The sequence below is a fragment of the Sprattus sprattus genome, assembly GCF_963457725.1.
Source record: "Sprattus sprattus genome assembly, chromosome: 18".
Lineage (NCBI taxonomy): Eukaryota > Metazoa > Chordata > Actinopteri > Clupeiformes > Clupeidae > Sprattus > Sprattus sprattus.
Window position 1 is genome coordinate 12493591 of NC_137916.1, and position 22323 is coordinate 12515913.

At 45.5% G+C, this 22323-nt stretch overlaps 1 protein-coding gene across 1 annotated transcript; it reads left to right on the forward strand.

Annotated features, from left to right (window-relative positions):
• Window positions 1-20189: 20189 nt before the first annotated feature.
• Window positions 20190-21850, forward strand: junbb (JunB proto-oncogene, AP-1 transcription factor subunit b). Its single transcript, XM_080856122.1, has one exon. The coding sequence runs from the start codon at window positions 20483-20485 to the stop codon at window positions 21464-21466; it is 984 nt and encodes a 327-aa protein (XP_080712248.1). The 5' UTR covers window positions 20190-20482; the 3' UTR covers window positions 21467-21850.
• Window positions 21851-22323: the final 473 nt, after the last annotated feature.

Below are 22323 nucleotides of genomic sequence, written 5' to 3' on the forward strand. Positions count from 1 at the left end.
GGATGTATGGGTGAGTGGGTGAGTGTCGGGGATGGGTCACACACACTGCATTGCCCCCCACACACCCATCTACTGTTTTTGTTTGTAGGCCATGATATGCTGGGGGCTTTGCTTCTCTCTCTCATCTTTCTTTTCCTTCTTTTCTTTTCCCTATTTTTCTTTCTCTCTCTCCATCTCTCTCTCTCTCCCCCTGCCCTCCCTCATGCTGTGTCACCTGTCATGGCCGATACCAGCGGTTGCCAGTTGCTGTCCATGGCAGTTTGCCCGTCACTGGTCACAAACAGACAGCGTGCACCAAACAAACGCCTGCCATGATGCGTAACTCTCACCTCCCCCACAATCAGTTTGCCAGAGCTCCTACCGCTCAACCTCATCTCTTCCTTTTGTGCTTCCACTTCTTCTCACAAACAAACAAGTGTTACAGACAACATACACACACACACACACACACACACACACACACACACACACACACACACACACACACTACACACACACACAGATGCACATAACTGCAATCATGCGCACACATGCACATCATCATTAACATTCAAAGGCATTCTCTGCCATCACACATTAAACATGCTCAACAACACCCAGGCCACAAAGCCACGGTCACACACACACACACACACACACACACACACTGAAGCACAGCTGAAGTAAAAGCATTCCTGTGATGTGAAAGTGTGCATTAAAAAACCAAGGAGCCTGCTTCCCACAGCAATCATCCATAAACACAACTCTTTTTTATACACTTCCAGGAAAAGCAAATCAACCCAACAGCATGTCTGCAGACCGAGGTCTCCGGTGTAAACACACATATTTTTGCAATGCTTCTCGATATTACCCCCTCCCGAAAAAAGGGAAAAAAACTACAAAGGTCTCAGATTTATTAGTCAGGAGGGGGGAGAAGAGGAAAAAAAACCTATCCTGATGGAGCCGTTTATGAAATAAAGATTCCGTTACTTCTTGATACTCCTCCCTTCTGTGCGGTGAGTTTTTCCGACAGCGTTCCTCCAAACCAGCTACTGACTCACCGGCTGCATGGACCGGATTTCCACTTCCACTTGGACCCGTCTTTAGAAACATGCTAAAAGAAGGGGGTGAGAGGCCCTGAGAGACCGGGATGAAATGAAAGAGGGAGAGAGAGAGAGAGGGACAGAGCATGTGTGTGAGAGAGAGAAAGATGGAACCCATTAAAGCCCTGGCAGCTGTGGAATAAAGCTTCTGATTCAGAGTGAGTGGCATGTGATTGCCATTATGATTTTAATATGCGTGCGTGCGTGCACTTTAATTAATATGTAAACCGCATGGGAGAGGAGGAATGTGACTGCTGGCTTGCAATGAAATAACCTTTGCAAAAATCCCCCTCCCCTTTCTCCAGACGCCAGAGCACTCTGTGTGCGTTTCCTGTGCCGCCGAGCGATAATGCTCCGCTCCGTGCTGTGTCTTCACCCGTCCTGCCGCTTCTCATTTGGTGTCATTATTTCTGTCATTTCTGTCATCCTGCCAATCCTGCAATCCAGCAGAGCCTTCAGCAGAGACAGACAGACAGAGCGATAACCACACACTCAAAGACACACACTTTAATGTCATATAAGGCAAGAGGTCTGGGCACACTTAGTTGGGGGACAGGGGTTTTGGCCAAAAATCACCCCCTCCTCAGCCAGATTTAAAAAACAAAAACTGCATGTTGTAAGAAGGCTCAGGGGAAATTCCATCTTCCAGACCAATAATAGTTCTGCCCACCTCATCTCCATAACACCACATTCACAAGCTTATTTATGATTTATGTAGGGGTTTGGACCAGACAAAATGAGGATATGCGAGTGGAGAGCCAGTGTGGGAGCTGAGAAGAAGGGCTGAGAGGAAGGTGAGAACAGGGCTGTACAGCCACACAAAGAGCCCCAAAGAAGAGAGATTTGGCAGGGAACCCAACATCATACAGGAAACCGAAGACCAGAGGAGAAAGTGAGATGGTAAGGGACAGCCCCCCCCCCCCCCCCACACACACACACAGGCTGGGGTAGACACGGCCCCCTCCAACCACCAGAGCCAAGGCCCCACAGAACAGATGGCATGGGCAGAGAGACCAGAGTGCCATGGATGGGGTTTTGTCCACATGAGTCACACATGTGATTCACAGCAGCAACGGTCGACTCACCCTAGCCCCAAGCCACAGACCAAACACACCACAGATATAATAAGCGCACACACAAATAAACATCCACACATTGATTGAAAAAATTCACACGTTATATAAATGGGAAGGGAAACCACTAATACACACATAAATCCATTTGGTGTTCCCACCACCTGCATATCTACCACCAGCCACACAGTTGAACACACAATGTGACACACCAACACAATGCCCTCACAAAACAACTTAACACCCTCTCACAACACACAACCCCACACACACAAACACACATCTGCCATGATTGACAGACACATCTGTAAAAGTGGGGCACTTTCAGTGGAGAAGACATTGATTGGCAGGTGAGTAAGAGAGGAAGAATTCCTCTCCTGGTGCCATGGCTCTTTGAGGTGGACCCCAGCAGGGAATTGTGTTGTGTTCATTCTTTCCCCTTGATACCCACAGACAGTCACACACACAAACACACACACACACACACACACATACACACACACACACACACACACACACACACACACACACACACACACACACACTTCACAATGTACACAGGCATCCACCCACACAACATACAGAGGCATCCACCCACACACTTTAATGCACCCCAAACCCATGAACACACACACAAAGTTATTTGATATTCATCTTGAGATATGACATCCAGAGGTATAGGAAGGAGGCAGATGTAATCCCTTAGAAATGGAGACCTTGTGGAAACATCCCTGTCAGAGAATGAAGGTCATGGAATAAATTACAAATCCCTACTTGAAACTCCTGTCCTGCAATAAAATGCAGAGAGACACATTGAGCTGCAGCAGTGATAACTAAGTTGTTGTGCACTGACAAACCCCATTCAGCCATTAGCATGTGTCTATGTTAGTGTCTCTCATCTGTCTTCCATTACTGTCTGGCTCACCTATCAGAGGGACAAGGCTTCTGCTAAGAACCAGAACCGTCAGATCAAACCGTTCTCCCACCCCCAAGTCCTACAACCTGGTGGTCCGACGTCACCCTCAGAACACAGGTGGTCCGCGGTAGCAACCCAGGCGGGCTCAGATCACTGTGGACAACGAGAGTGCCGAGGTAGGTAATGGCGTCCTGGCTGTCATCATTTGAGTCCTGTCTGCCCTGCTCTGCCCTGCCTGTGTTGACTTAGCCAGAGTACATCTCACTGGTGTGTTACAAGACAGTGGAAAAACCCTCTGTCCTTATCTACTCAAAGCACATACTTTTCCCCTGCAGTTCAAAGTACTCAACACAAAAACATGAACTGCCTCCCAGTTACCACATCTTTCCCAATCATGGGCCACATGCTGACTCCTTTTGCAGTAGATACTGAAGTCAACATGCATATCTTGATAGGGGACACTGCGCAGTGGACAAGGTTCCGATGCAATTCTAAATGTTTTATGTTAGAGGGAAATTAATATAAAGAGAACAGTGAAATTATAGTAAAGAGGAATATGGAGTTTAACATTAACTGGTCTCTGGGGTCCATCATCATGGTCTTCTTAATAAGACTATTATCATTGTGACTTGTGTTAAAATATCTATCTACAATCTACCTTCCATTTGCCACATAAGAGTCTAAAATGGAACCTCAGGGCTGGCAGAAATATTTGTCCATCCCACATGACTCGCCACGACTGGCGCTTCCTTCCCCTTAAGACCCAACGCATGGAAACATCTCGTCGGAGTGGAACTTTACTCCACTTCTCTCCTGTATGCATCTTTAAGATCACAACCACGTCCACCCCTGAACCGTCGGCATTGAGGTCAGCATTTCCTCCTAACTCCCTTGTGGTTTGGGAAGCCGTTGAGCAATATGTTTCACTGACGTACGACTCAAGATTTGAACCTCCAGTGACTTGTGCTTCTCGAAAAGGCGTCTGCGTCTACATGTCTGTTTTTGTGTTTAAAGAAAGTCACACATATTCATTCAGGTAGTGGCAACAACAACAGCACTTGGCCTTTGCTAGATAGGGAGATGGTGACAGCTGGTAAATAACAGCTTCACAAGGCCTTCCTTAAAGACATTTTTAAAGTTTTGACTATGTAGGTTGGCCTATGTTAACTTATTTGGATTATACAGATACAGATCAGATTATAATTCATTATGCATTAAGGCACTATCTGGAATTTGAGTACTGATGCTCTCTATTCTATTGGTAAGTTCTATTTTTTTCAAAATGTATTAATGAATGAATTCTTATTGAGATCTCTTCACACTGATTTCTGAGTATTTCGCCTACTGCTCTCTTGACTGTTTTATTTAGAAAATGTAGCATTCTACAAATAGGAGTGGTCCATGTAGCATATTTAGGAGACCAGTCGTATTCAAATGATATCATCTTTAGTCACACTAATCATAGTACTAATAACGAATTGCATTTCCAAGTAATACACCAAATGGAAAAAGTGTTCTGTGACTCATTTGGTCTCTAGTGTCAGAACCTTGAAAGCATGGTGATTGGTGAATATGGAGTACTACAAGAAAAAGGACGTTTTTTCCCCCTGAAAAACGAAGAAACATTTCTGTGAAAAGGTTTATCTACACTATTCAATTAGTGCACAGTCAGAACGATATTTACGAATTGAATGAGAGAAGGAGTTGCACAATCAGTATGATTTTCTGAAGAATGTCTAGAATATTCTATTGCTTTCGTAGGATATTTCCTTTGAGGTGAGGTGAGGTGTCATGTGGTGTGTGTGAGTGTGTTTTTGTTTATGTATGTCCACCACAGGCATGTTCCCTGCAACTGGAGGAGGTGGAGTTTGGGACTGCACATGATCAAAGCTGATTCTTTAGCCTGACTAAAACTTGCCTGAGGGGTTTGGCATGTCGTGTGTGGGAATGGAAACCTACTACAAAAGATCTCATGATGTTCTTTCATCTAAGTCCAATACCTGTCCCACCTGCTTGTCCATTCTGTAAAAGCCCTGGTAGATCAAACTCTTTACCTGACCAGACAAGCATGACATCCCAATGTGGTGGCATCTGTTGGATCCATGCACTTCATGTCAGCATGTTGAGCATTTGGGGTAAATATGTTGGAGTCGTTGTGTATGATCCAGTAAAGTTACAAAACAATATGTCCTAAGATTGATCAGGAAATGGGCAATGCTGTGATTCAAGTAATCTTAAGAGGATCCAGAAGAGCAGTTTTGAGGACATATAGAATTCATGTGTAGCTGTTTACCCAGGTTACTAAATAGGAGTAGGTTCACTTTTTTCCCAAATGGATAAAAAAATGAACAGACCTCAGACAAGCAAAGGCTATGAAGAGATGGTGTTTGTATTGTTCTTTTTCCGGAGCAGATGGCTGTACCACCGGTACCTCTCCTTTTCTCATCTCCCCTAGATGCAAGATTTTTGACAATATTTCATATTTCATATTACAAATCCACAACAACATAATTGTGATTCTGTGCTATTCTTTTAAACGGCTTGACCATAGAAAAACTCGACTGGCAGGCTTTCTGTGGACAGTGTTCAATCATCATCTCACTGCAAATGAAGACCTCTTCTCTCAAAGTGCCAATTTTCATCTCCTCTTCCCCTCTCCATCAGTGTTGTAATGGCATCGAGGCAGGGGCGAGGTGTCAGGGTGAGAGAGAAGGTGGAGGGCTGAGAAGAGAGAGATTGAGAGAGGGGGAGAGAGAAAGTGAGAGAGAGAGGGAGATGGAGAGTGTTGCCAGGGCTCTACAACTGCTCTGTAGCAACGTGCGTCAGTTAGGCTATTCCCGGGCACAGACGCAGGTACATGCGTACATGGGCCTAGGCAAGCGCATGTGTACGCGCACACTCTCACACACACACACACACACACTCTCACACACACACACACACGCAAGCAGCCATATCCATTTTCGTCTCCATCATGTTTTAATTAGATGCCGCCACCACAGTCCTCCATCTTGCTGGTTCTATTTTTTCCTCTTTCAATTTGTGCCCTTTCCTCTCACACCCCCACCCACCCCAAACACATAAACACTACCACCATGCCCCCCCCCCCCCCCGTCTTATTTCACAATCTCTCCCACGCCGATCTACGCAAGCTGCCAGCCTGTTTCCCTGGCAACAGCTGCTTCCTGTTTGCCTCCCCGCTTTTTCAGGAGAGGCGGTGGGCAAAAATCCTAAGTGACAATTGTCCAAACAACAGGGGAAAGGTCCATGGTGTATGTGAGTCTGAGGGCCTCGGGTACACTCATCCTTCCCTTGTTAAAGAGGCAGGTTTACAAGTTATCATCCATAGTTATTCTCTTCCCCCTGGTTAGCCAAGGTCGTCTGTTTTCATTAGCATAATTGGCTACTTCTTGTCTGTCCCTTCCTGATGCCCTCCACAGATCTCCACTCAACACAATTAACATGGCTCTGTGACCCTGCTGCTCTGTGTAAACACTGTTTAATGTGACCTGACTTGACCTTTAGACAGCAAAGAGGCTTCGGCTCATTACTGTAGAAAGGTTCAGCTCCACTCCATTCACCACAAGAGATTTTTTACCATTATAATTCTTTCAATAATTATGACCAACATCCTCTCTGCAGTCACTACAATTAGATATCCACCCCAAATATTTGTATTTCTGTGACGCCAGGTATTCAAGCTTTAATTTAAATGAAAAGGTTTTGTACGAGGTGTCACTGGCAGACTAGGGATGTGTTTAGGTTAAGTGAAAAAGATCATGGTGTCCTCTATATACGCAGGCTAGAATGATCTTAGAGTTACCTGGAAGGGAAACTCAGGGAGGGTGCTCAAATGTGCATTGCAGTCATTCTTGATCTCCTGCCACCCACAAGCAAACACCAGAAAAACATTTTTCCCAGGCTTTGAACGCCGCCCTGTGTGTCAGTCAGACAAGAGGTTACAGGAGATGGACTCTCTCCACCCAGTTTTTGGGAAACTCGATCTCATTCTGCCGCTTCTTGATAAACTTCTCAAGTTCATTGCACAAGGGGTGGGCAGGGAGACCAACTAGGACAAGCATCTAGTTACATTCTTCTCTTTCTTTTCTTCTATCTCTGTCTCTCTCTATCACTCTCTTTTTTTAAGCACTGCTTTTTTTCATCTCCTCTAAGATTTAAAGCACCGAAGGATAAAAGAGCGTTGAGAAAGAGTGAGGGAAACAGAGCGAAGAGAGACTTCAAAGCCAGCAAAGAATTTCTTTTAGTCAGGCTCTCTGAAGACTACATCAAACAAGGGGAAGGTGGGGGAGGAGGGAAAGTTTGTGTTTGGGGGTGGGGGGGCTGTAGGGGGGGATGCTGGTGGTGGTGTTGGGAGCGGTTGGCATCAACACACCACACACATAGACACACAAACACACACACACACACACACACACACACACACACACAAACACACACACAGACACACACACACAGACACACACACACAGACAAACACACACACACACACACACACACACACACACACACACTCACACCACACAGCCTCCTTCAGCAACATGTAGGGTACATGAGTCTCCAGAGCAGAGAGAAGGATGAAGAAAAGAACCTGTCAGCTCTGATAAAGAATGATGAAGATGATGATGATGATGGTGTGTGTGTGGTATGTGTGTCTATAGTCTCAGAGTGCAACTCCATAGCAGCTGCCAGGGAGGCAAACCCAAGGGAGGCCTCTCAGCCCACACACACTCAAGCACACTCACCTTCCCTCCCGGCATTCTCTCTCTCTCACACACACACACACATACAGACATACACACAATAAATGTGGACAAACACACACACACACACACACACACAAAGCTGTAGGCCTCCAGTGCTCTTTTCTCAGTTTACACTTTCAAGATATTGATCTCAAGAGCATTCACAGCTCTCTGCAGTAACACCACATTTTGTAACTTTGAAGATCGGCACTCACTCACACACACACACACACACACACACACACACACACACACACACACACACACACACACACACACACACACACACACACACACACACACACACACACACACACACACACACACACACATACACACACAAACACACACACATACACACACATACACCTAACCATACACATAACCATACACATACACATACACATACACATACACATACACATACACATACACATACACATACACATACACATACACATACACATACACATACAAATACACATACACATACACATACACATACACATACACATACACATAGAAACACACACACACAGTTCCGCTGAGGTGAAGTATGAACAGTGAGACACAAAGAAAAACACACCCCTGTGCCTAAACACACCCAAACACACACACACACACACACACACACACACACACACACACACACACACACACACACACACACACACACACACACACACACACACACACACTCAGTTATCCTGAAGTGTGAACAGAGACACAAAGAAAAACACACCCATGTGCACAAACACACCCAAACACACACATACACACACACACACACACACGCGCGCACACGCACACACTTACACACACACACTCACACACACACAATTGACCACAGATTTCCACAGAAGCGATATCCCTCATGGTAGGCGTAGAGACCGAGACTTCAATCGAGTCATTTTATTTTACTATGCAAATGACCTTGTGCCTGCTGTCCTTCCTCTAGGCTAAGTGGACTCCTGGCTTTAGTTGGTACCAGGCTGACCAGACATTGAAATCCTGTTTTCTGTCTCTGGTTTATAAGTTTGTCTGTATGTTTCTGTGTTATGCCTCTCTATACTCTTTCTTCCTCTATCTGTCTGTTTGAGTGGGTGTCTACCTACCTCTGCTGCTGACACACCAACTCCTGGTCCCTGGTCTGGCTTTAACTATAACATTATTATCTCCCAAACAGCAATGGACATGAATTTGAACTGAAACAGGAATCAATACATGCAGATGTCACAAAATCTCCCATGCACAAAAATGTGCATATCCACACACAATGGGCCCTATCTTGCACCCAGCGCAATTGACATTGTCACCGACGCATGTATAATTCCTATCTTGCACCCGGCGCACAGCGCGATTTTTCCTCCAGAGGCGCGCTTCGAAATGAACTTGCGTCGACATGGGCGGGGGCGGAACAGAGAAGGCGTTTCTCTGGCGCAAGTGGTATTTTGCAGTTTCAAAACAACGCCGTGCGCCGTGCGCCATTGACCAAAAAAAAGCTGGTCTAATGTGAGGCGCAATGTCTAAAGTCTGTAACGCGTATTCAGAACGCTATTTTAAGGGCGCATGTGCTTGCCCGCACAGTATAGGACCTATAGGCTACACTTTACTTCTGTCGTCTTCACGAGAGATTTACACCAATTGTTTGGCAAGCCATATATAATTACAAGGAAAATAAAGTATTTACCACATGAGGAAATCATTGTGATATCCGTATCCAAGACATTTTAAAACTAGGCATACAGCTAGCATACACAATTGACCCAAATGATTCAGGTTAATTGAAGCTGCGTGACATTTGATTTATTGTATGGCTTTGTTGCATTTATTTAATGCCAGTATTATTATAAATCTTGTAAACTCATCTCTGTGTATGTGGACTTTATTTATGTACCTTGGGTTTGGTCAGCTGGTGCACTGGCCTGGGTGCCGATTTCCATGCCCCCAAATCCCTGCAGGTCTCAGGCGTGAGGGTAGACGTGGCGATGTCCTCTGCTGCCGTCAGATCCTGGGTCGAGGCAGATCCACCTCCCGTGAAGGCACGAGAACGTGTGTTACCTTCCAGCTTGGATGTCCCACGTCTCCGGACGTCATTATAGCGTTTTCGGCAACGTTTTCGGGTGCCCCGTTGCAGAAACAATCACGGCAATATCTTGACATGCTTGCTTGACTTTGCTTACTTTTGGAGGGTTTCTCGCATCCCCATATATATCTATCTCCCGGCTTTTTACAAAGCCATACAATAAATCAAATGTCACGCAGCTTCAATTAACCTGAATCATTTGGGTCAATGTGTAGGCTACGCTAGATGTATGCCTATTTTTAAAATATCTTGGATATGGGTATCACAATGATTTCCTCAAGTGGTAAATACTTTATTTTCCTTGTAATTATATATGGCTTGCCAAAAAATTGGTGTAAATCTCACGTCGGTCTCCTCGGCTGTGAACTTTTCCGGTCTTCCACCAGGTAATTCCGCCATCAAAATAACAAGCCGCTATGGACTATGCGCTCCTCGCTCTTAAAGGGAATGTGAAATGACGCTCGGATTGGTTTATTGCATATTACGCCCAAACCACACCTATGGCTGAGTAACCTCCTTTGGACCAACCCTTTTGACACTTGCGCTGGACGCAAGTGTGTTTTTTCCGCCGTTAAAATAGCAACTGCGCCATAGAGCCGCCCACACAGCTACTTGCGCTTGGCGCCGTCCTACTTGCGTTTCTGATCGGCAAGATAGGGCCCAATGTCCGTGGTTGGCTTGATTCACTGAAATGTAGTTCATCAAAGAAAGTGTGTGTCACACATACCCCCCCCCCCCCCCCCCCCCCCCCCCCCAGTAGCATCCTGACACATATGCAGTGAGTGATGCAGATACACTCAGACACAGCCTAAAGATGTGATAAGAGCTCTATTACCTCACCCTCACTGCCCTCAACATCCTGTGGGTGAAACCGTAAGACAGGAAGTGACGTCCGCGCTTCTGGCGTGTCCAGCAGGGCCGGGTGGGAGGAGGGTAAGAGTGACCAAAGAAGGAAGGGAGGAAAGGAGGGAGGGAACCTGAGTGGGAGAGGTAAAGGGAGTGCATGTGGCTCAATGGTTACAAAGGAATAGTGTGGGGGCAAGGTAGCAAGTTGAGCTGGGTTTGAACTTGACTGTGTGATTGCGTGATGTGAGCAAGCGAGTGGGGCTGTCATGGGAGAATGCCTGCCGCTCGCCACATGTGCATTAAAAAAGGGGATGAAGGCAGGCAGTTTGCAAGGTCCATCTGGTCCCAGATAAGGGGATGTTCACACGCAGATGTCTTAATCACTGACCCTGCTGAGCCAGGAGACTTCAGGCAGCAGGTTCAGGATCAGTGTGCTGCTTAAAGCCCAGCAGGAGAGCGATGTGTGTGCACTAAGCACTGAACAGGCCCTGGTTAAGGGGGTACATTAGAGTGCAGGTGCATGTTGTAAAATAGCATGAAGAAACACACATAGACGGGAGAGACTAGGAGACAGAGAGGGAGAGGGAAATGAAGAGATGTTGTCATTAGGTTTTAAGAGGCAATTACAAGCAGGTGCTCGTTAGAGCTAGTTAGGGTGAAGTCCCCTGATATGTCCTGACAGGACAGATGCTCGGTGGTACCACAGAAATGAAACATCTGTGAGCTAAAAGATAGAGGCAGAGAGAGAGAGAGGAGTCATAGGTCAAGGGGGAGAATGAGTGAACAAGTCCAAATTAGTGTCATGGCTCTTGTAAGGCTTTTGTCATAGTGCCTTGTGTACACAAATAGGAATGAGAGCTCCATTATTACTTTTCTGAAGTCACAGGTGGGTAAAACCATTAAGTGAGATCTTCAATTTTTTTATGTTCACGCCTCACTAAACAACTGGTATTTATATTTAGATATATCATCTGTACTAATTTTGAGATGACTAGTGTGGTAGACTGTTGTGTGACATGATGGGTTAAAAACTCAATTTAAACTGAAACGCTCGATGGGGTTGTGTCGCCCATGGAGTGCCCTCTCTGCTTCCCCTCGTATCTTTCACCTTCACACATTCACCCCATTGCTTCCTCTATGCTAGTCAAACTGGAGAGGAGCGAAAGGCCCAGATGAGTAGCCGTTCCTGGTTTTACTCAGCACCAATTCATACACAGTGCAACCATGGATCGGCTCAGATACTGTAAGTGTACAGACACTTCTTTCGTTTCTTTTTGGCTATCTCTGACACTGCACACTCATTTTCTAATGAGAGGAGTAGGGGTTGAAAGTTCAGTGTGGTCGTGTGTGTGTGTGTGTGTGTGTGTGTGTGTGTGTGTGTGTGTTAAGTGTGTCTCCGAGAGACGCCTGTCTCCAAGCGTCCTTGCCTTCGTAGCCGGGTCTGAGACGGCAGAGACGCAGCCACCGAGACGACGGTGAGATAGGAGACTCGCTCCCGGCTCATATGGTAATGTGTGGCTCCAGAAGCGGAAGAGAGAAGAGTGCAAGAAAAACAAAAGAATGTGTGAGAACACTGTCAGTCAGCCATGCCCCCCCTCCCTCTTCATCTGACTTTGCCTCTTCTGTTGCCGTGGGGGAAAGGCTAAAGACCACAAACATCTCAGATTTAGATGTGCAGAGTTAAAGAGGTGCTGTTGAAGTGCATGAGTGTGTAGGTGGAAGCTTTTGAAAGACAGGGTGGGTGGGGGAATCAGGGTGGGTGGTATGAGTGTGGGGGCGGGGGATGGGGGGTGGGGTGCAATTTGTGTGTGTGTCTGTATGAGAGAGATAGGTGTGTGTGCTTTTACTTTTGTGAAGGATTTGGTATTTGGACTGTGTGAGTGTGTGTGTGTGTGTGTGTGTGTGTGTGTGTGTTTGTGTTTGCATGACCAGATTATGCATCTGTGTGTGTGTGTGTGTGTGTGAGTGAGTAATTCCGCACAGCTGTGCTGTGCATCTGTGAAGAGGAGAGGTAGCAGGGCTGAGCAGCCGACCACCTACACTCTCCTCACCTGCTGGCCCCCTCTGTGCAGCCTCTTCAAAGCCTGCGTCAGGGAGCGCTGCAGATGTGGGTCTCTCTCCCTGCTAGACATTGATCGCCTATTTTTGTTCTACTGCTTGCTTCACTCCAAAGCACTTGGCACAGCCTTTTGAAGCCGTGAAGAATACGAGCAGTTTTCACATCAACAGCAACAGTGAACTTGTAGATGAATTCCATACAGTCCTTAAATGTCTATTTCTGTGCTATTTTTCAATATGTCTTATGTCTTCTTTTTCTGTATATTTGCATGCAACAGTTAGCAGCGCATTATCAGCATGGCTGGGAGATGCCAAACTGAAATCCAAGCTCTGATGGCCTTTGCATCCATGGGTGTGTGCCCTAGGAGCGGGGTGTTGACCTTCACTAAGACAGTGATGAAGCAGCAACCTGTCTAACAGGCACACATAACATGACTAAGCTTGTGGATGTGTGTGTGTGTGTGTGCAAAACAGAGAGAGAGTGAGTGAGTGAGAGAGTGAGTGAGTTTCTCTTACATGTGGCAAAGCGGTTGGGGTTTCTGAGGTTTGTACAGAACCAAGCGCACTACCGAGGCGCTCTAGGGTTTGTCAACAACCCCGTTTCCCGTCGATGCTGCCCACAGATTACACCCAAGCTGCACAGGCTCAGGAGGGCATGATGATGCAAGAGGCGACACGGCCATTTCCATTGCGTGTGAGGTACACTTATAGGCCATAAACTGCAGCAACGCCGCTGCATTCACATGAACGCACAGGCCTAATTGGGTGCAGCGCGGAGCATGTTTACTCAAACTGATAAATTCCAGTCCAGACCAAGGTAGGTCACAAACAAAACCCATGCTTCATTCCAGTCCAAAATGAGAGGTAAGCACCAATTTTCTCCTGGAACCATGAAGATGGGCATCATGCCCAAACGAGACTGTATAATTGTCATGAAGAATCCTTAGTCGGAGCTTCCTAAACACACTACTTAGGGTGAACTATATTAAACCTGCAGTAATTACCATGTTAAACACCGACCGCAGACTGTTAATTGAGTTGAAAGTGGTAAACACAGCTGTCCCACCCTGGCTTGAGCTCTACACGTTATCACAGCTGTAGTATCAGTGCTTAACACACAACACTACACATCCGGTCCAGAGTATGCCTTTAATATTGGCAATCAGTATGGGGGAAGAACTCTGCTCCAAAGAAATACACCGGCTTCACAAGGAATGATGAAGACAGCTGTAGATATACACTGTATGTTGTGTAAGTGCAGTATTTATCTGTGTGCATATATCAGTTGGTGTGAGTGTTTATCTGTGTATACATATCAGTGTGTGTTGGAAGAATGGAGGAATGGGTGTGAGAGGTTGCTTAAGTGTGTGTGAGTGTATTTGTGTCTGTGTGTGTATGTGTTTTTACGAGTACATACACACACATTTACGTACATGTGCACGTGTGTATTAGGAGTGTAGCCGCAGGCTAGGGTGTTGATGTACTGATGTTCATACACTCACTAGTGGTACTCTGGAGATGGAATTGTCTGGACTTGTTGTAGAGACACTGCATTCTGTCCCATCACGAGGCAGAGTTTATGACATCACCCTATTTATCTGGGTCTCTTGCACAAATGCTAGTGAGGACAAGTCCTGCCAGTCTAATGGAGAGGAAACAAACCCATTGTGTGTTTCAAAATAAAGTGCTAAGAATCGTCGCCCCCTCTCCCTGCCATTGCCCTTCATGGAAACATCTGTTTTCTTGCGGCATCTCTGTCAGCTTGTTTCGCTCCGCTCAAGGTATCACAATCCCCCCTGAGCTCGCAGCTCCTCCTGAGACACGTAATATTTACGTTTGTACTACGGCGAGCAACAGACCGAGTCACCACTTAGTCACCTCTTAATCAGTCTCAAGCTCTTCATAGTGCCTGTAAATCTACACAACCAGAGGGCCGTAACCTTTCCAACGGAGGCACTGATATTGTTTGCATGGCAATCACTGGCTCTCTTTCACTCCTGGGCTGCACTGAGGGGAGAGTTGGGAGACGAGGGAGAAGGACCCAGGAAACAGATGAGACACTGCTGGAGTGCAAAGGCAAGCCTGTTTTGCAATAAAAGAGTGAGTTTGACAGTCAAATAAGCTACAGGATAGAAAACTTTGAAAAAAAAGTCTGTGTCACGTGATATGCCAAACAGGCCTGAGGCTTCTCTCTGTTTGACGGCCTAATCCTGGCACAGAGTGCCGATGTAAGCAGAAAGTCCAGAGGAGGGCAAGTGGTGGAGAGGGTGGAGGTAATAACACCCCCGCACTCATGATTAATGCCAGACCTTTGTGAGATCCATATGTTAATGATGAGGCAGCAATCCGATCACATTCACCGTCTCAATAGAAACCAGAAAGTGTTAACCCTGCAGACAAAAACAAGACCATCACACAGATGTGGATCCAGACAGTGGGGTGACTGGACCTGCACAGAGGAAATCACAAACTGGCTTCGAAATGCACAAAAAAATCAAGGCAGCAAGATCAGCAAAGTGGAAGTCACAGAGGGGAATACAAATGGTGATTCATGATGTCCATATTTAGAAGTAAGGGCACCTAGACAGTGTATATCCATGAGGGGCTATCCATGCCTATAACTATACTATTTAACTATAATTAGAACTTGGAAGAACAATACTATATAACTAAACTATACTTGACTTGGTAGAACAATACTATGTAACGATATACTATATACTACTACTGTATATACTACACTTGGTATAAAATGCCAATCTAAAGTATACCTATATAACCTTAAGGCCGCTACAGCAGGTACACCAGGGAGCTCATGCCATGTGCTCAGTGTCTCTGGGCTGTGACGGCAGTGTTCACTCTGTCCCAGGACCTTAGTGCAGGGGTACTTCATTGACACTGGAGACCTGTAGATGCCCTCCTCCTGCCCTCTAAGTGCAGTGGCTGGCACAACAGGACAGGCCCACATGAGGAAATACACGAGACGACCTGGAGCTGTGTGAGCCAGTTGGCCTGAGTGACACTTATGGCTGACTAATGGGCTTCCTTAGTCATCCTCTCCCGAACCCCATCAGGACCAGGAGAGGATGACTAAAGAAGGAGAGAGGAGAAACAATCCCAGCAGGGAGAGGGTGAGGAGGGTTGCTGTACACACCTCTTCTGGCTCAGTGTGTTTGCGCACTAAAACAAGAGACCTAGAGAATTAAAACAAAAGAACAAGAGCACTTAAACAAGAGAACAAGAAAACTATTACGAGAGAACTTGCCAAGAAACAAGGATGTCTTATTAGCAGCTTTAAGTGCGTAATAGCATTAATTAGCCAAGAGGCTTCTCGTCCCCATAAGCCATCTTCTCCTAACTCAGAACAACTTATGGCCCTGAAGGCTAAAATAATTACTCTCATGCATTTTAAGTTTTAGACTGAAGGAAGTAAACAGCAAAAGAAAGAGTGGAGTGAGCCTCAACAATCGAGAATTCTCAACAATCAGTTATATTCATTAGAGGGGCCAAATTGTCCCTCAAGCAATCAGCCATAAATCAGTTACAATCCAGGGGCCAAAATGCTGACCTGGCATTTAAAGCTGGCCAGTGGATTAACGCTCGGGAGACAAGGCTCTTGTGTGAGGGCCCAGTGTTATCTACGACTGTGTGACTATGCAACACTCAATCACCTTTAGCTCAGTGCTAATTACGATGTAAACACAGGGGTTGTGGGGAAGTGCGCTAGAGTCAGGGCCTGGGACAAATACCATTAGCATCATGTGGAGATGACGGATGGAGCTATTTATGGCTCCCCGCACTGACCGTGCCGCACAACAACCGCACAAGAGCCCCCATTGTGTCCCACAGAGTGGCATCTTCTCTGTGCCTATTAAGGGGCCTTGTTCATCCATGCTTGCCTGTGCTGTGTGCACTCTTGTATCCTTGGCCTTTCTCTCTGAGCCCTCTGTCTTGCTGACTAGGAAGAAGCCTTTTGACTTTGAAGGGCAGCTGAAAGACTGGTGAAGCTCCGGCTCCTCTCGAGGGTGCTTTGACCTTAGATTGGCACAGGGTCCTCCAGTCTGGGTGAGTCACAGGGTTGAATGGCCAATGGACAGCCTCCGACTCGCAAGGAGCAGGGCGGCTCAGTGGCGAATCGCGTTCGGAGACAGACAATAAGACAGCTGTCTGCCTGAGCCACCAGACGTAACAATGGAGTGGCTGTCTGAAGGTGCTCAGAGGACAACAGGGGGACTGTCGAGGTGGAGGGAAAGGCAGACTCCTAGGATGGACTAGTTTCAGTGGTGGAGACAGCTCTGTCTGTGGGAAACAAAACAGTGGAATTTCCAGGACTGCCATATTCTTGCCTTCTTACGTAGATAATAATGGAAAACAAGTGACAGGAAGCTTTTTAAAATAGATACCGACATTTTTATCCCAAATGACAACAATAGGCACTGACATACACTCTCAATCTGTGCTTGCTAGAGTTCTCTAGACATTGCTTGACAATCTTACTCTTCAGAAAACAACCTCTAAACACCTTTTATAAATTGGTTAAGAAGTGAAAGTCCTTTTAGTGAGTAACAGTAGTATACATCATAGAAGAGTTGAATTTGCTCACAAAATGCACAATTGCATACTGAGTTTTCACAGCCAAACACAAAGTGTGTGCACAGAGAAAATGTCACCCTTTTACAATCCATTTCAACCTGCTCATGCGAATACATACACGATAAACATCAGCATGAACCGCAGACACAAGAACTACTCCCTCCAATACACACACGCACAAACTACCCAATCATTCATGTTTAAAGAACTCTATTCGAAATTCACATTCAAATCCAGCCATAGAATTCACACACACACAGACACACATACACAAACACACACAGACACAGACACAGACACAGACACAGACACAGACACACACACACACACACACACACACACGCACACAGACACACACACACACACACACACACACACACACATATATTACACTTAGAGAAAGGAGAAGAGTACAACATTGTAAGGAAAATAATCCACGGAAGTGCTGGAGGCTGAATTTTATTGTCAAAACAAAAGTTCTAATTTTACAAAACGTTATGGACAGGCGTTCTGATTTGTCAAGCCATAATCCTAACTCTGATCGGACAAATGCATGCATGTGCCAGAGCCATAGACGGGTCATAATTAGGGTTAAATCATTCATATGATGAATACACGTATTGACAAGAGCGCTCTGTACCCATAAGGTAAATAAAAACAACTGACTTTGTGTTTCATATGTACACACCAACACATGCACACTCTCACAAACACACATACACACACACCCCGCAGCTTCTCCATCTGAGTGCTATTTACCGTTGTTTCACAAGTGAGCTTTGCCAGTGGCCTGGTGGCACGCTGCCCAGTGCTGAGTGTTACGGTAAACACACACTGCGCTGGACGCCTGAGCACATGGGTGCCAAAAGTCTCAGACACCCTGGCCAAACTTTTAAACATTCATTTGCTAAAACCCAAAACCACCAAATCAGGGCTCTTAGGGAAAGAATAGACTTCACGGGTGGGTGTTGCATAGTGCCAGTAACCACTGACAATAAGTAAAGATGTACAAAATTAAAACATGTTGTCACTGTGAGATAACATTATCACATGTATGTATGTTGTAATATGTTGATATGAGGATGAAAAAGCATGTTATAATTACATTCACAAAAACAAGGAATGTAAAATCAAGACATGCAGATTCATTTGCACCACTGTTGTATTCAGTTTAAAGTAAAAGATAATTCCAGATTGAGATTCACTTTCTGCTTCAGTAAAATATGAAATAACATTACATTTTCACTGAAGTCAGAAATGCAAGTTTGAAAAAAGGTGTCAGACAGGCACCTTCATCCAATGCAACTCACAGTTCAAGTAAAACACTTTATTGCTGTGTCCTTAAGAATCGAACCTATAATGTTGGTGCTGTTAGCACCTGGCTTCAACAGCTGTCTTTCTGCAACATGATGAAGCAATCTTAAATGTCTGGACCTTTAACTCTTAAAGTAACAATCATTAATATATATATATATTCATCAATAAAGAAAACTTGTCTTGCATAAGGATCAAGGTATACTGGCTGGATTAGAGTCACCCAAAAGCAGAGCATTGTTGCTTTGTTGGTGCTGCATTGGGAAGTAGCAGGCCTACTCCCTCTTAGAAGAACTGGGGCAATCTGGTACACATTATGGGTTTTTGTTGGTCCATTTGTTTAAATTGGTCCATTTTCATATTCAAATAATTGACTCTGGAGTTAAAGTGAAGCTATTTCCTCTGATAATGTGATTTAAATTCGTGTATAAAATAGTGCTGCGTTGATTGTTAGCTATACATCGATACTCAATTATGTTTCTATGCTCTTCTACTTGTCCCGAAGAAGCTGCTTCGTATCTTCACAAAGTGGGCGGGTCTATTTAGCCTGCCTTATTCTTTTTTTTTTATGAGGGGGAATCGAAGCGGATATATGCCCATTTATGGGCTGTAAACTTCCTGAAGAAGAAGCCGGTAGAAGCTCTAGTAAACCAAAATGTATGCTACAACCTCTTTGTTGTTAGCTGCCAACTCAACAAAAACTATATAATCAAAACTATTTAAAACTATATAATCAAAATATAGGACATTCTTTCTTGTTAAAATGTTTAACTCTTATTATGCCAGACTAAATATGCAATCACAAAGCACTGATGACATGTTTCCCATGAGCTAATTCCATAGACTTGCCTAGTTATTAGATGTTATGTTTCTTCTTAGGTCGATTGTTCCTCGTTAAAGACAACTTTGTAAAATGTTTTATAGGCCTACCTGACTGAAAAAAAGAGCCCAGATGCTATAGTTTACGCGTTGGCATATAAATCAGCCAAGCGTCGTTTAAGCGTAGCCTACTCCTTGGTATGCTGCTAACCTAATGAATCGATATTCGAATAAATGAAGAATCAAAACAAACACCTTTTGTAGCATCGAATATGTTTCCTTTATCATCACATATCCTTTTGTCATTATGGCAGTTAATTATTTGCTCACTGCCCCATAGCTTGATACTGCTTCTCTCGCTCGCCTTCTCTTGCCCAGAGGCTTGTTTACTATCCATGAGTTCCCGGCAATCACGTCACAGCTGTGACGTACCGTTGTTAGGGGCGGATACATCAAGCAGAATCTCAACATTGCCAACCAATCACAGATCGCTGGCTTGTACCGTTTAGTTGCAAGTGTACAACTGTATATAAACTGGCCTGTGGCGGCAGAGTCCCAACTTCGACAGAACGCACACTCCAGTGAGAGTCGAACAGGCACTGAACACACCAGCCTGTACTTCGAATTTAAGACGGGCACACGAAGATATTAAGGAAAGTCTAGTACATCCACTGAGTTCGCCTGTCATTTTCATTGTATTTGGACATCCGTAGCCTGTCAGCACACGGACTGTCAGCCTGGACCACAGCTGATTATACCAGCAGGCATCCTTCAAGGAGACCACATTGACGTTGCAGTGAGTGGACAGACATAGACTTTTCTGGTGGGAAATCAATGCACCTAGTCTACGACGGTGAATTGTTCATTCATTCATTAGGTTACTAAAGTGACTTTTCATCGAAGGGGTAAGCGAATTCGAACTCAACGACTCTATGTCTACAAAAATGGAGCAGCTGTTTTATCACGACGACTCTTTTCTCTTATCTTACGGCCACTCAGATGCTGCATTGCACGACTACAAACTCCCAAAGGAGAATATGAATGTCAGTTTCACTGAATCGTATAGGAACCTAAAACTACGAGCAGACTCGGACCTCTATCAAGCCACAAACCCTGACATCGGCTCGCTCAAGCTCGCCTCTCCGGAACTCGAAAGGTTGATCATCCAAAACAGCAACGGTGTCATCACAACCCCTACTCCAGGCCAGTACCTTTACGGCAGGGGCATCACCGACGAGCAAGAGGGCTTCGCGGAGGGTTTTGTCAAAGCCCTAGACGATCTTCACAAGATGAACCAGATGCCCCCGCCCAACGTGTCTATTGGAGCCGGTGGTGTGACGACGTGTTCCGCGGCAGCCCCCGTGTTCGGCTCCTCCCTGCAGCTCGAGCCTCCCATATACACAACACTTAACACCTATTGTCCCGGCGCCAGCCTCTCTTCCTCGTCCAGCTACCCCTCCACAACAATCAGCTACCTGCCACCGCACCCTCAGCAAAGCCAGCACCAAGACCCCTCCACGCACGTCTCACACTCGTTCCAGCACTCTTTACCAGCAGCTGGACTGTATCCACAGCGTCTCCTGGCTTTGAAAGAAGAGCCTCAGATCGTACCAGACATGCACAGCAGCGACGGTTCACCTCCTATGTCCCCGATCGACATGGAATCCCAGGAACGGATAAAGGCAGAGCGCAAGAAGCTGAGAAACCGAGTGGCAGCGACAAAGTGCCGGCGGCGCAAGCTGGAACGCATCTCCCGGTTGGAGGAGAAAGTGAAAGTCCTGAAGTCTGACAACGCAGGACTGTCTAGTACGGCCTCGGTGCTGCGTGAACAAGTCGCCCAACTGAAGCAGAAAGTCCTTAGGCATGTAAGCAGCGGATGTCAGCTCATGTTGACTAGTAAAATGGAGGCGTTTTAGATGATAAAACAGGCGAACTAAGATTCAACACTGGAGGTATAAGATTGGTAAAGGCCTATACATTTGGGTTGTTCTGACTGCTTTGTCGGCAGACCTAAAATAACCTGAAATATGGGACCATGAGAAATGGTGGCCTACTTCGGTGCTGTGCGCCGTTAAAGGGACCAAGAGAGGAACAGCTGTCGCTGTGTAGCACAAGGAATGGGACACGCATAGGTTACCTCGGATGGACAAGTAGCGAACCAGTCGGCACACATAGTATATGTTGTTCATCTGGTTTGGCTAGATCAAATGGGACTATTTGTATGTCACAAATGCAAATGATACTGTCATGCGATACTGCATTATGAAATGTGTAAATTATTTTTTGTTCGTCAGGTTGATCCAGATGAACTTCAACAATGTCACATGTTTACGTTTTCTATTGATGTTTGTGCGCTGTTTATTTAAGTAAAATTTGACAAAAAATGGATCTCCGTTCTCTCTGGTTTTCTTCTATACATTGAATTCACACTACCTCTCATCCCAGGATTTGACAAGGCTACTTCCGTCTATTACGTAATCACAGTTCCTACATTTTTTTTCCGAGGGCATGGCTCCTACTACCCCAATGAAAACATATTTCACACAGGAGTCATCGATGCGACCTGAAAGTCCACTTTCACAACATTACTTTAATTTGACATGCTCTGAGGTGCGACTCAATAATGTATGCATTATTGACAGGTCTTGCTGTAGCCTCCAGCTCAACAGCCCAAAGCGCGTCAGGTCTTTCCCGTATGGTGACTGTCTGTCCATATATGGTCATTTATATGCCTTTTACGTCACAGCCCAGGATGCTTTGAACCAGCCCCAAC

What these genes read in the sequence shown, in the direction of transcription:
- junbb (XM_080856122.1), top strand. Translation starts at nt 20,483, where the DNA reads ATGTCTACAAAAATGGAGCAGCTGTTTTATCACGACGACTCTTTTCTC.